Below are 13466 nucleotides of genomic sequence, written 5' to 3' on the forward strand. Positions count from 1 at the left end.
TGCTATTTGCTCTTTACTCACGTTTTTGATCGTCCTCTTGAGCTGCTTCGAAGCTTTCCACCAGGTTAAAACTGCCGGCGGCTTTGATCCCGTGCTCTGACACCTAGTCTCGTACTTCTTCCCCGCCGATAGGATCTTGCCCTTTCCCATAATTTCGACTTTCAGCGGCTTCACTGGAAGCAGATATCGACAGATGCATCGATCAAAGGATTGCTTTACGGTGACGGTCCAAAGCGACCGAGGAAAAAGCCGCTTCTAGTCGGCTAAATCGCGAAATTTATTTTACGTCACCCTTTTGCTCGACGCTCGCGGCGTAAAAGGCGTTTGAAAATAATGTAAAGGCGTGCGGGAACAGAGTTCCGAGGAACTGGCAGAAATTTCAAGGAAATTCTGGAAATCGAAGACTTAGAGATTTACTGAAAGCACTTTCAAAAATGTATACAAATTTTAGGAAGTGCTTCGTACAAATTCTGGAGAACTGGTATAGAATTAATTTTGGAGAACTGAATTTTACGTAAAAATTTCCGTGGTTAAAGTATGTACATTTACACTTCTCTCATGAATCGAACACGGTCCTTTATCTCTAGGCGAAAAGTTGTCGGTGTCTGGGTAGGCTCGTTCCAAAGAAGGATCCGAGCTCACCGTGGCGGAGAATTCCACAGCAAGTCACGTTGACAGTAGCCTTTCACTGGGAGTGACTCGTTATTAATTGGATGACGAGATTGCGGGCACGCGTCTGGCCAACGGGAAAATAACCGAGTATTAATTAAACGTTCCGCTCGGTCCGTACGCTCGGAAACCGTCCGCTGACGCAAAGCGTCGACGGCGCAACCATTCCTCGTTACCGGCCTGTAATCATCCGCTATTGTTCGCGGCTGTTAAAGCGTCCGTTACTTCGTGTCTACGCGTTTCCGGTTCCCTGCAACTCCGCGACTAGAGGGAGAGAGCGAGACCGTAGGTTGGGTTGAATCTTTTAAGCGGGTCGATTAACGATCGCGAGACTCTAGCTTCCTCGAGGATATTCTCCTTCGACGGCCGCTCGGCAGAAAAGTTTCTCGTCGGGCTCGTTACGAGGCCACGGTTCGTTCCGTCTTTAGAAAGATTCTGATCGCTCCCGCGACTTCTTCGACTTCAGTCGACAGAGATAAATATAATGAAGGGGCGAACCGAGCCTCGCAGTACCGCGGCGAAAGATTCCCAACTTTCCACTGATCCGTGCAAGACCCGGGGAAACTTTGTTCAGACGTAAATTTGCCGTGCCAGGTGACTTCACGGGTTGGACCACTTGAATAACCGTAGTCATTTCTTTCACCGTGACGAGCCATGCCCCGAAAGGGGGTCGCGCGAATGCGCGCTTCGATATAGTTTTTACTTCTCGCGATTCGCGAGATTTACTCTGGTTATTCCATTCGAGAAGTTGAAATTGACTCTGAACTCTGGCGGGCTTTTACGTATCTCTCTTCTTCGTTAATGCTGGAATCGATTTTGATAGTTGATTCGTTTCGTAAAGTAGAGGTCAGTACAAACGCACCGTGTTGTTACTATACGGCCTGTCATGCCAAGAAAGTTTAAGCGCACGACTCTGCGAATGAATCGAATGACGTTCGCGGATTCGTTGAACGCGTCGTCGATGCTGCACTTGCTGGTTGTAATTAAACTCGTGACTTTGTACACCGAGTGGATCGAGTTGGCGTAAACACGATTATCTCGTACTCTGCGAAACGCGAAATTTGATTATGCGATTTCCAGCGCGCCAGGCAATTCCGTGGACGAAATTTTCCTTCAGCTACGCGGTGAACAAAATACGGGTGAAAAAAGGAGAAACGAACTATACGTTATGCAGCGGGTCGCGGCGTCTGGCTGGTTGAAAAGTGTGTCAGAACCAGACTACGCTTCGGAGAACTTTTTTGTTTTGCTCCCACTCCTGTGTCCAACAATTCTGATGCACTTACTGATCCTGACAGTTTCGCGTGTTTCGGGATAGCGGTCCCGTTCGTTGTCCAAACAAAAAGTTTCCTCGTTTCGCGCATCACGCCGGAAATGAAACAAAGACTCTTGCCGATTACTCGCGTCGTTTTTCCCTTCGCTTCCCTTCCCTGCCCGCTAACAAACGCAAAAACGCTCAAGTGTCTGGAGAGACATTGCGCTTCTCTCTCAAAAGGCAAATTTCGTAAAATAATCGAAATTAATTCTACGGTGGTAGATACTATCGAACCTGTCCGTAATGATGCTATCAAGCCTGTTATACGAGAAATCAGAAGGATCGCAAACTTCGAATTGGAACCGATTACTCCAACTTGAAAGCTGATAAAACATGTAAAACACGCGATGCGTAAATCGATCTTGGTGGCGGTGAGGGAGGGAGTCTCTGGAAGAAACCGTAACCCGTACGGATAATCATCTCGTCGATTGGAAAAGTTTCGATTCGCGTTCGACGATGTCTCGTGCTTGTTCCACGTCGCTACATCTCTCCGTTATCGTCGACTAGGGCAAAAGTTTTCGAAAACGGAGGAGTGGAAAAATTGAGATCGATAAGGGTCGGCTGGGGGATGGAAACGGGACGGGGAAAAAGTGGAGCGACGCAGCGTGGCAGCGTGCCGCAAGAAAAAAAAACGTCCGCGTAATTAGAAGTCGTAGGGAACGCGAGTAAAAACAAAAACAGCCGGAAAATTACCGTCGACGGAACTCCGGGGGTTGGGCGAAGATGAAATTTAATTTGTAAATCAAAATTCATGTCGCTTGCTGACGGGGCCGCGGGGAAAACGACTAGGTTGACTCTGGTTTTAACGTCCTCGCTTTAGCCGCCAGATAATATTTACATTTTTCTTGCCGCTTGCTCTCGCGACGTCGTGCTGCCTGCGTTTCCCCTAATTCGGGCTATAAATTCATCGGAGGACCTTTGTATTGCTCAGTGACATCAGGTGAAGAAAAACGCGTTTGAAATCGGGTCGAGGACGGGGATACGGTATTTTTTCATGCGTCGGTTACACACATTTCCTCGTATCAATGTGTTGGAGCGTATTTACGTATGAAAAGCCCGAATGAAGCCGTTAATTTTTTTTGGTTTCTGAAAGCACTCAATTCTGGACGAGATGTTCGCATACAGATAATCCGAGCCCCTTGAAGAGCAAATGCTTCAATTGAATTTATACGTAAATGTAGTAAAAGGTTAAAAATATACGTATGAGAATTAGAGAACAAAGAAAGTACAAAGGGCACACCGCAAAATGTATCCAGAGGGAGATTGTTCTGTTTCCTCATTTTTGTACTAGATCAAAAAGGTATTAATAACTTAGTATTTGCAATTATGTGACAATTATGACAGCGAGCGAAAAAAGCGGGACCAGACGTTGAAAGAACGAGGACAGAAGTAGCAAAACGGGGACGGAATAGAGGGAAAAAGTAATCACAGAGAAGTTTAAATGGCTCGTTTGTAGATTAAGTCGGTTAGTCCTGGAACGAGCGAACATTACGGAACGGTCCGAATGCGACGATCTTGCAAATCGTCGACTTAAGTGAAATTTCGCTGAGACCGGGCACGATTCTAAGTGATATTATTGCTATAATTTGGCAAAGCCGCAGCTCGTATCGTTATGTTCTCATCAAGAATGCTGCTGTTAACCGTTTCTCGCTCGCTGTTTAAAGAAATCGATGAGTCGACCCATAACCCCAATTATATTTGGCTTTTGACTATCCCTTTTCGCATCGATGTATCTTTCTTATTATTTGCTCGTCACGTGTTCCGTTACCAGGGACCAAGTTTCCAGGAGGTTCAGTCGTCTCGAGAGTGGTTTAAAGCCTTCCGTTCTTGCTTGTCACAGCGATGGCACTTTCGAGAATCGTTACGCCATTTGCGACCCCGATGTTCCACAAATTTTGCGGAATTTTGTTCCTGCTCGCGTCGCGTTCTTTACACGCTCGTCCCGGTGTAAACATTGTCGGAAAAGTGAATTTTGATTTTTCCCAAACGCCCGGTAAACCTATTCGAACACGATTTCAACTGCCGCCATTTGGAACATAAATCACATTCCTCGCGTGTCACGAGTTATTCAAGGTTCGATAAATGTAAACGAATTCGAAGATTACGATATACTTACGTATAATATTTTACTGGGAAGCAGCCTTTCTCGTAAAATAAACGTCTTTCAAGTTCTTCTAAACGTAATTGAAAATGTTGCGTTGACGGGAAATTTCATTCGTTGTCTGATCATCGGTGGTTGTTACTACTGCGAGGGGGTCTGAGTGGCGAACGACTCGTACCACTTGTAACTCGTTCGTTCGTTAAATGGTGTACAACTTTAAACGATGTACAAATTGCATTATCTGCGACACGGGAATTTCAGTAATTTTCAGATCACAGGGTACGTAAACAAAAAATATCAGTGACGAAACAAATTTATTTATTACGCAGATATTTGACACCTTCGCTTTGAAAATAACTATTTATTAGTCGAATAAAAAGTTCCACAAGAATACCGAGACCGTGCATCGTATGTATACCACGTAATTCGAAACGCCAAGATTCCTCTGCAATGAAAGGCTAACGAGCTTCAGGCAAATTCTTTTCGGAAGCAAGCTCATTAATATTCTTACTAATTAGCGAGAAATCGATTACGTTGTCGGGTTGGGCTGCGCATTTTTGTCAAATGAGATTTCTTTGTTAGCGGAACGTAAAGATTCTCCCCTGGTTGTTTTATCGAGCCACGTTTCTCTAGTCCTGTGCGCTAATGAAAATGAACCACCCTGCGAGTATGTTCCAGTAAAATGTCCCAGCTAATTTACGGTCGTTCCTTCCTATTCGTGGTATCCCTTTCACGTCGTGAAAGTCTTGTTAAGGTAGTATGACGGTTTATATGTAAGAGGACAAATTTTTAACGTAAACGTCCAATCGATCTGACGTCGTGTAAGAAGTTACACTTCAAAAACGCACAAAGATCGCATGATTTTTAGTTACACCAGGTGTACGTAGTAAATTAAGTTGGGGATTATCAGTCGCGGCGGATGTCAGGTTGAAAAGAGCTTCCGCGAAATCGAATCTACGGAGAAGTATCCGTCCCTCGGATCCAGGCTCCGATTCCCGTCCCCGCGTTTTCCCGATATGCAAATATGCAAATATATTCGATGCAAATCGCAAAAAGTCACTTCACCCGGTTACACTTTCGGTCGGGGTTGCGCGTGCATCGGCTTTCGTTAGAATTTCAAGCGCATCGACCAAGAATTGTCCAATTATTCGGCGTACACTTGGTCGCTCGTGCTGCCAATTAGTTCGCGATATTAATAGAAACAGACGTTCGGTCGAGGGGGTGGTTTCGTCGCGATCCCGGTCGTATTTCGCGCGAAAAAGCAACAAGACCAAGTTGAATGGGGCAGGAGCTAATTTAGCGCCGTTTTTCCTTCGTACTTCCTTTCGGTTATTTGCACTCGACGGAAGGGATTCCATGCACGTCGAGAATTCACCAAACATTCTTCTCGTCTGCGGAACGATGGATAAAATCTCAAAACGAGTTATTCCCGTTTCGTGTCAACGCCCTTCGACTTGCACTTGGCGTAAATTTACTTTGGGAAGAAAAACCGTCTGTTTTTGAATATCGTTTAAAAGTATTCGTTAATTTCATCCAACAAGAAATTCATTCTCCTGGTTAAATATCTGAGCTTCCTGATAGTGTTATTAATATTAAGAAAATGGCCGACCCTTTTAACGGGAAGACAGAGAACCTCGTATTCGTCCAAGGAGCTTTTCCTACCCGCCGCTGCCATATACATATCAAGATAAAAGCTTCTCAACACGTTCGCTACTACCTCTCGCGTACGAGGTGTACCATTAGAAATGCTTTTCAGGAATATCTCCGAAACTATCGACACTAGGAAATATTTTCGATGAAAGTTTTGAGGAAAAACGCGATTTCCTACGAGTAGATGATAAATGTTGTTCAAAGTATGTACTTTATTGCCAGAAAAAAATGTCCAAGTATCAGCACTTCTTTCTGTTCGAAAGTTAGAGTTCCTCCTTGAACGGTCCGTAACTCCCTTGACGCACGCTGGTCGAGGTTCCTCGCCGTGAAACGATCATGAAATATTTATACAAATATTCACGGGAAATTTATACACGGGTTCTTCAAGTCCGGCGCAAATAAACGACTCGATCGAGGATGCGATCGCGCGTCTGCCGTCCAGTCGACCCTTCAGCTCGTTAGACTTTCAAGTAGTTGAACGGGGAGTGCCCTTCGATTATTCGCAACGCGCCTCATCTAACTCAGCCCCAATTAACGAGGGATAGAGACACGAAGTTACCGATGAGTTTCGATGTTTTGTTTGGACGGTATGCCTCGAGTGGATGTCGTACATATTTCGAGAAAACTACCAACGAATGTCTCGAGCGGTTGACCACTTAACGTTGGGAGGACTTCTTGCCCAGATAAACACTTCGAGTAACAAGTCGAAGATAAAGTGTTTATTCGTTGTCAAAATTTCTTCAGGTTTTATTCGTTGTATAGTATTTTTCAAGAGTAGCAATAATGATTTCAAAAAATTAGAATGCATTCTAACAGAAACTCGTTATGTACATCCACTCGTGACTAGTATCAATAACGTCAACTGACAAAGAGACGCCTTGCGAAAGTAAGTTGATAAAAGTCTTCTTTTGGAAAGAGAGTTCGCGAAGAGTGGTTCAGGAAGCTTTCGGTGACCCGTGTGAGCCCGCGCGTGCGAGGACAGGGTGTCAGAGCTCGACAGAAGGTTACTCGAGGGTGAACCACCAGAGCGTAAACGAACAAGTTTGGCGACAGGACGGAAGACTGAGAATGTAAGATAATGGAAAATGCACCGAGCGCATACCTTGCTTTATGAAATTTACCGTTGTCGCTGATGTTAAATGTATAGCAAAACGATTAATGAAATTCTCATTTAACGTACTATATAAAAAAACAACCAGACGGCACCTGGTGACAGACTGTAGACGCGATGCTACGGAGAGCATTTTTGGCAGCAAAGTAGACAAAAAAAGAGGCGGAGATTAAAAGGAAAGAAACGAATAAAAGTGAAAGTTGGTGAAAAAGTTTCTCTTTAACATCGAACCTCTTTTGGAGAATATTTTCTGCTTGCTTTAAAAGCGGTTTCCAGTTAGCGCGTATTTCCCAGGCGGCTCTTTTGCATTAGCACCGACACTTTCGTCCAGAATTACTCGCTTCGGTTTCTTCCTGTATCCGTCGCTAACCAAGACTTGCCGTGGCGGGCAATTTAATTTAAACTTGTTTGTCCGCCATGAAAGTTTCCCGCTAGCCGCGATGAATCTCGGGCGTACCGAAGCCAGCAAGGCGCTTACGAAATTATTAATATTAATTTCCCGGATCGACCGACGTCTGGGATCGTTGCGTTGAGAGTTTTTAATCGAATCACGAGCCATGGAAACTCTTAATATTCGCCGTGGAACGGAAAGAAGGCCACAGGAAAACTGATGAAAATGGCGATCCTGAATTTGATGAAAAGTCATCGTTTGTTCGTTACCGTGGTATCCTTGTACCGCAGGGGCTGTAGCTACGCCTGATTACCGATTGTAGCTACAGTGCGGGTTTAGCAATCCCGAGGTACCCGAGCTATAGAGAGTCTACGTCTGTCCAAAGGTTTTTGTTTGAAATAAGATCACGCGGTATTTCTTTTTGGTATGGAAAGCCACAGATGTACACTCCATGGAAATATTCAAATAAAATTTCACGCTGGCGTAACACACAAAAAAAAAAAAATACGAAAGTTCGTCTCTTTTTTCGGCTTCCACAGTGGCCTGACTCTCAAAATCGGTGAAACGCCCGCTCGATACGCTTTTTCCTCTTGTCTGAAGTGCTTTGGTCGCTTCCATCCGACGCGCGATCGCGTGTACGAAACGTACGAAAAAAAATAGGGGAAAAAGAATGAAATTCGCTTCGCTCGAACGGAAACGCACCAGGTGATCGTGAAACGAAATCTCCGTAGGCGGATCAGACGTTCGAGTCTCAAGCGAAGTGGTTCCCTGCTTCACGGGTAATTAGCTTCGTTAATTATTGATAGTTTCATTAGCATAACCGAGACTTTCATGGCTGAATGGAGGAAGAAATTACCCACGGCAGTCTTAAACAGATTAAACGACGTTATTGAAATCCTCTGTCTTTTGTGTGGGTAGGGGGGTTAATTGCAAACGCCCCGAAACGAGATCCGGTCTTTCAATACTCGACTAAAGTTCTTACGCGGAAACGACAATGAAAGCCTGTGAATCTTTAACTATTAACCGTGTAGCATTACCCAACGTAATGTGCTAACGAGGTCAAGTAGGTAGGAAATAATAGGATTAAGATTGAAATTTGCTCCCTCGATGTAAGTCTTGTTTGGTCAGACGACGGAAATATATTCTTTAGTAAAAAAGTTAAATGCTAAACAACACGTAGAAGGTATCTTTCTCTAAATTGCGCGTTAATCCCGAAACGCTTAAGAACTTGTAAACGGGTTAAGAACCACAGCGATAGGCCCACTTACTGTAAAGTTCTATGATGACGGCAGTGGTAGGCGGCGATGCTAAATGAGTATTGCTCGCCTTGCAGAACAATTTGGCGTGGTAGTGGCTCCTCGTGAGACCTTTCAGCGTCACGTTGCTTATGGTTACGACGTTGGTTTCACCCCCTGGCCCTTGGGTCTCCCGAACCTCCGACTGCGCATCAATTATCTGCGACTCCAGAAGCCACGTAACTCGAGGCCTGGGTTTACCTGAATCGAAACAGACAAGTCACTTTAGAACACCTGGGCAACGTAACTTATGTATTCGCAGTTTCCTTGCTTGCTCCTCTCGCGAATTTTCAATTGTATCCCACCTTGGTACAACAGGTTCGTATCGTGACGTTAGGAAATATTAAAAGAGGTAAAAAAGTAGCTCGTACACTGTACTGTAAAAAAGATAAAAATTGTGAAGTATACTCGAAAGTTTATCGACAATCGGGGTTTATCGAATTTCATACGGGACGAAGAATGGTCCACGCCGCGGGCAATATCGCAGGGCCTCCTGCAATCTATTTGACGGAGTGCTCTCTGTCGCTTATCCGTAGCAAAGAGGTCGATTGTTGGTGAAGGCAATCCGAGCAGTTGAACCAACCTGAGTAGTCTCGGTGCATCGAGACGCCTGCCGTGTCTACGGATGTGTATCGAGGGCTGCAAGCCAGTCGTCAATCACGTCGCTCGACGGGTCTTACTCGAACGCAACAATAGCGATCGCAATGGAAACCGCTCGACGTCCTGCTCGTCAATTTATTGGTCCCAATGTACCGTCTGCGCGGACAACTAATTCCCTGGGTTAATTATTCGCGCAAACTTGTCGCTTCGGAGTCTAGCGACGTCGCAAAACGTGATTGTACCGAATATTCGTGGAACAATAATGAGATTCCCTGTCGATCCTCTTTCGCTGGGTACACGATACCGTCTCCGAAGACTGCGCCGACGAATCACTTTTAATTGACAGCGGGATTGACGCTGGTATCGCCGATAATGGAAATACGAGCATTGTGGCAAATCCTGGCTACCCACACAGTTGCATTTGCCTCTACAACGTGATAGACCGCACACGATAGTTTCGCGTGAATTCGTCGATCGCTCGGTGTTCCTTGCTTTTGGACGCGTATCCTAATTAACTAGAGACTTTACCCCCAGGTAATGAATTTAACGAGCGAGGATGCAATGCGCGGAATTTGAATATGAACACCTATGGTTCATTGCTATTTACTGTCAGATGAATGGTTCAGACTGTTATCCAAATACAAACGGAAGTAGAAACGGTCAGCATTTGTCAGACGCGCTAGTCAAGTCACTGTTCTCGAACACGGAACGTAGGAAAATATTTTATTCTACATTTTCGATAAACCTTTACATGTAAAATTCGACGAGGTTGTATCAATCGTTCCAAAAAATTTTGCGCAGACGAGACCAAAGAACTCCATTCGGAATCGATGAAATCCTCGACTGTGGATTTGCTGTAACTTTTGCAGGTTCATACATCTATGCGGCAGACATTTCTATTCATAACTTGGATGAACGAGAATCAAAATATATACGTACCTACATCCTAAAGATTCTTTAATGTGTCTCGCGTTATCCTATTTTTAACGAATCTCATTAATAGTGTGCGAGACGGGTCAAGAGTGATTGCGGCATTACTCTCGTGTCGCGACACGTATTCGCGTCAAGTTCGTTACCGCGGTTATAAAACACGTTATGAATTAACGTTATACCTCGTGAACCATAAATTTCACCAGCATCCCTCTTGTATTACTTGGAAAAGCATCGAACAAAGGATAAACAGTTTTTCATAAGTGGTAAATAAATACTCGTTTAAAGTAATGGTAGACCGTAAAAATTGTCCATCGCCTAAAAGCAGGGATTTTATGTTATATTTGAACGTGAGTCGTTATCTCTAGTCGTTTAAAAGTTCGTTTAGTTTTATATTCGCCGAACACCATTTTCGCCTCACCACGTATAGACTTGGTGGTAAATTGACAACTGGGATCGATGATGGGCGTATAGATCTACGAACGTGCAAATATACAAGCAAATCGAGCGTCGGGGTTTGGCCGATTTTTATTAAAGCCCTTTGTTGAAGCTTATATAGAATATTTCGGAGCGGATCCTGAACATTCAGTTATCAACTACAATGTCGTGTCTGACCATTGCTGGTTATTACTACTGTGAGTGTGTCTAGGTAGGCGCCAACTTTCCAACTCTCAGAAAGAAAAGTACTTAACAAATTATAGGTAAAGTGTGAAGTAGTCCATTTAAAGCTACGTTCCATAACTTGTCGCCCAAGGGACGCGAGTTCCTTTTGCTTCTGCCTTGTCACGGTCCTGTACGTGTGATAATTCGGACGAATCGCGTGTCGTGGATGCACCTACACGCGAACGACTGTATTTCGGTGTAGATCAGGTTTCCCGAGTAAGCCGAGAACTCGTTCATTCCGGAAAGCAAATTATGCGCCGGGAGAGAGCTAGGGAACGACGCCGACGAGTAGAGAGCGGTAAAGTGACAGAGGCGAGGGATTGTGGATTCTGGTTGAGGGGCAGAGAAAGGGTGGAAAGGGGAATCGAGGGTGAATGTCACATGCTCTCGACTTTCCGGTTTGCGTCGCAGGGAATTATTTCATTGCCTCTGTGAGAGGCGGAAGTAGAAAAGGTGGAAGTAAGGGACACAGGGATTACCAGCGGAAAGAGAAAGAGGATCTTTATTGCTCTCCGAGCCTCCAGCTGGTATCATGGATGGCGCAGGTATATATCACGAGGTTCGCGAGCTGGATACGACTCGGTCGTAATAATGTTACGCGGCAGTCGAGAAGGCACAATAAGAAACGAATTTTAGTGGTCCTCGACGGTGTCCGATACGTTTATAAAAGCCTGGATGGTTCTGTTTCCCGTTGGTTCGGTTACAGAAGGCGCATCTATCTCTGTACGAAATTTGAAATTTCCTGTAACTGTTTATATACCAAATTTCTCAAATTCTGGCCTCACTAGTCGATTCCATTTTCAACTTCTAACGCGAAACAGTCTTTCTTTATTTGTTTTTCGTTGACTTCCTCCACAAATTCCAATACGTTTTACACGCGTAGAATTACTCGATTTATTTTGTCGTGCTTCTGCAACAGGGCGTCGAAAAATCCAAAAACCGTGGGAAAACAAAAAGCTATAGATTCGCGCAAACAATGAAAGAGAAATGCAGCATGGTGTGCCGGCGCGTTTCTCATTGACCGTTTGTCGCGTTAAAACAAACAGTTTACCACGGTCGTCCGCTGGAAAATTACTTACGGAGTGACACACGAACAATGCCGGAGAAATGTAGTTGGTGGGAAAGGTGACGCGTGGAAAAGGTTGAAGACAGTACATTGTGCTGGTAACAAAGCATGGTCACAATGGACGCCACGCTCGGCCCCATTTGAAGTTCCTCGATCGCGCATCGGCGATCACAAACTCTTACTTCAAAGATTCCTTAAGAAGAAGAAGCCTTAATTTCAATCGATCGTTATCAATCTATTTTGAAACACCGATCTATTTAAAAGTATCAAATAAAATATCCCAACGGTTTCAGCAGTTCTCCCCAATGCGCTGTTTATTTTCACGCGTAGCAGAGTACTTGTCCTGACAGATATACGAAAATGAATATCGGAAGGGTCGCAATCGCGTGCACATAAACAAGAAAGTTCCTGCGCGAGTTAGGCGTTCTTTCGTATCAAATATAAGCTATCTTGGGAATTTATGTAGCGCGTTCTCGAGCGAAGGGTGGTCACGTAAACAGGCGACAGTACGGATTCTCCAGTGAATACGAAATGTGCCATCTTGAGGGTGAACGCGAGGGGAAGAGGAAAATATAAATTTGTCGAAAGTTTCGGGCCGTCTTTGCTTCTTGTTCGGCTACTTCGTAGTTTCGACAACGTATCGCGAAACCCTTCGTTCGCGAAGTCATCGACTACCTGTGCCACGCAAAGGAGAAAAACTTACTGCGACTTGGAAGTTCGTTTCACCAAGTGACAAATCGTTCGTCCTGGGAACTGGCTGTCAGACCTGCCCGCGAGTTGAAAGCCGTGTAATCTTCTTGGAAGCCGAGCGCGAGGTTTTCCGTGTAGAGAAAACGAAAAATTTCTTGTTGAACCGAAGTAAGTTGGACCGGAAGCCGAGTTTCTCCCCCGTTAATTTACGGTATTTCATTATTCAAAGTAATATCGGACGTTTAATGAAAGTTAAACATTTCGGAAGTTTGTTTCGCGATCGTGGGGATTTCATTTTTAAATTTTCACGGTGAGAACGATGTCGGTTGTGAGCGTTTAAGAAACTTTGCCGCAGTCCAACGAGCTGCGAAAATGCATCCGCGCTTCTTGTATCGATTTAATATTATTCATAAATCACGTTGAGTTCGTGTTTGTTTTAAAATTTCAATATTTGTTATTTATATTCCATTGCTCGTCTAGATATTTAATTATTCGGAATAGGTATTGTAGGAGTCCCAACAAAAAATAAGGCACGAAAATTCGAACCAAGTTTTACGATTACGTCTCCAATCGATCGATCGGTTAAACGACGACCATTGTCCCGACGTTACTCAACCTCGTACACTGTATTATCCATCGATAGTTCCGCGACATTTGCCTAAGTGCGCATCCGGGGATTCGTGGGGTAATGGTGTTTTACGTACGACTCGCTGTTCCTCGTGTCTTTTCTTTATGGTTCTAACGTGTACAGACTTCCATCGATCGACGAGCATTAACGCCGTGGGGGTCGTGATTTCGCGAAAATAATCGTTCGATGCCTCTTCCTTGTTTACGCGTCACTTTTTCTAGGCGACAGTGAAACTAGAGATTTTGTCGAAGAGGAACAAGGGAACCAGGAAACAGGGGAAGATGGTTCGAATTCATGGGTTTCCGAGAAGGGTAGAAAAGTTCAGTGTCAGCGTCGATAGCGGGATGAACTTTGTAAATT

General features: G+C 44.5%; 1 protein-coding gene across 1 annotated transcript in view; it reads right to left on the reverse strand.

The window, feature by feature from the left end:
- The window catches only part of LOC128879939 (nephrin-like), a 116023-nt gene that overhangs the window by 45533 nt on the left and 57024 nt on the right, over positions 1-13466 (reverse strand). Inside the window, exons 6-7 of the mRNA XM_054129515.1 lie at positions 8503-8730; positions 22-173 (exon numbers count right to left, since the gene is read on the reverse strand). Of these exons, the coding sequence (XP_053985490.1) occupies positions 22-173; positions 8503-8730 (380 nt within the window). The remainder of the gene's footprint in view (positions 1-21; positions 174-8502; positions 8731-13466) is intronic.

The sequence above is a fragment of the Hylaeus volcanicus genome, chromosome 7, assembly GCF_026283585.1.
Source record: "Hylaeus volcanicus isolate JK05 chromosome 7, UHH_iyHylVolc1.0_haploid, whole genome shotgun sequence".
Classification (NCBI taxonomy): domain Eukaryota; kingdom Metazoa; phylum Arthropoda; class Insecta; order Hymenoptera; family Colletidae; genus Hylaeus; species Hylaeus volcanicus.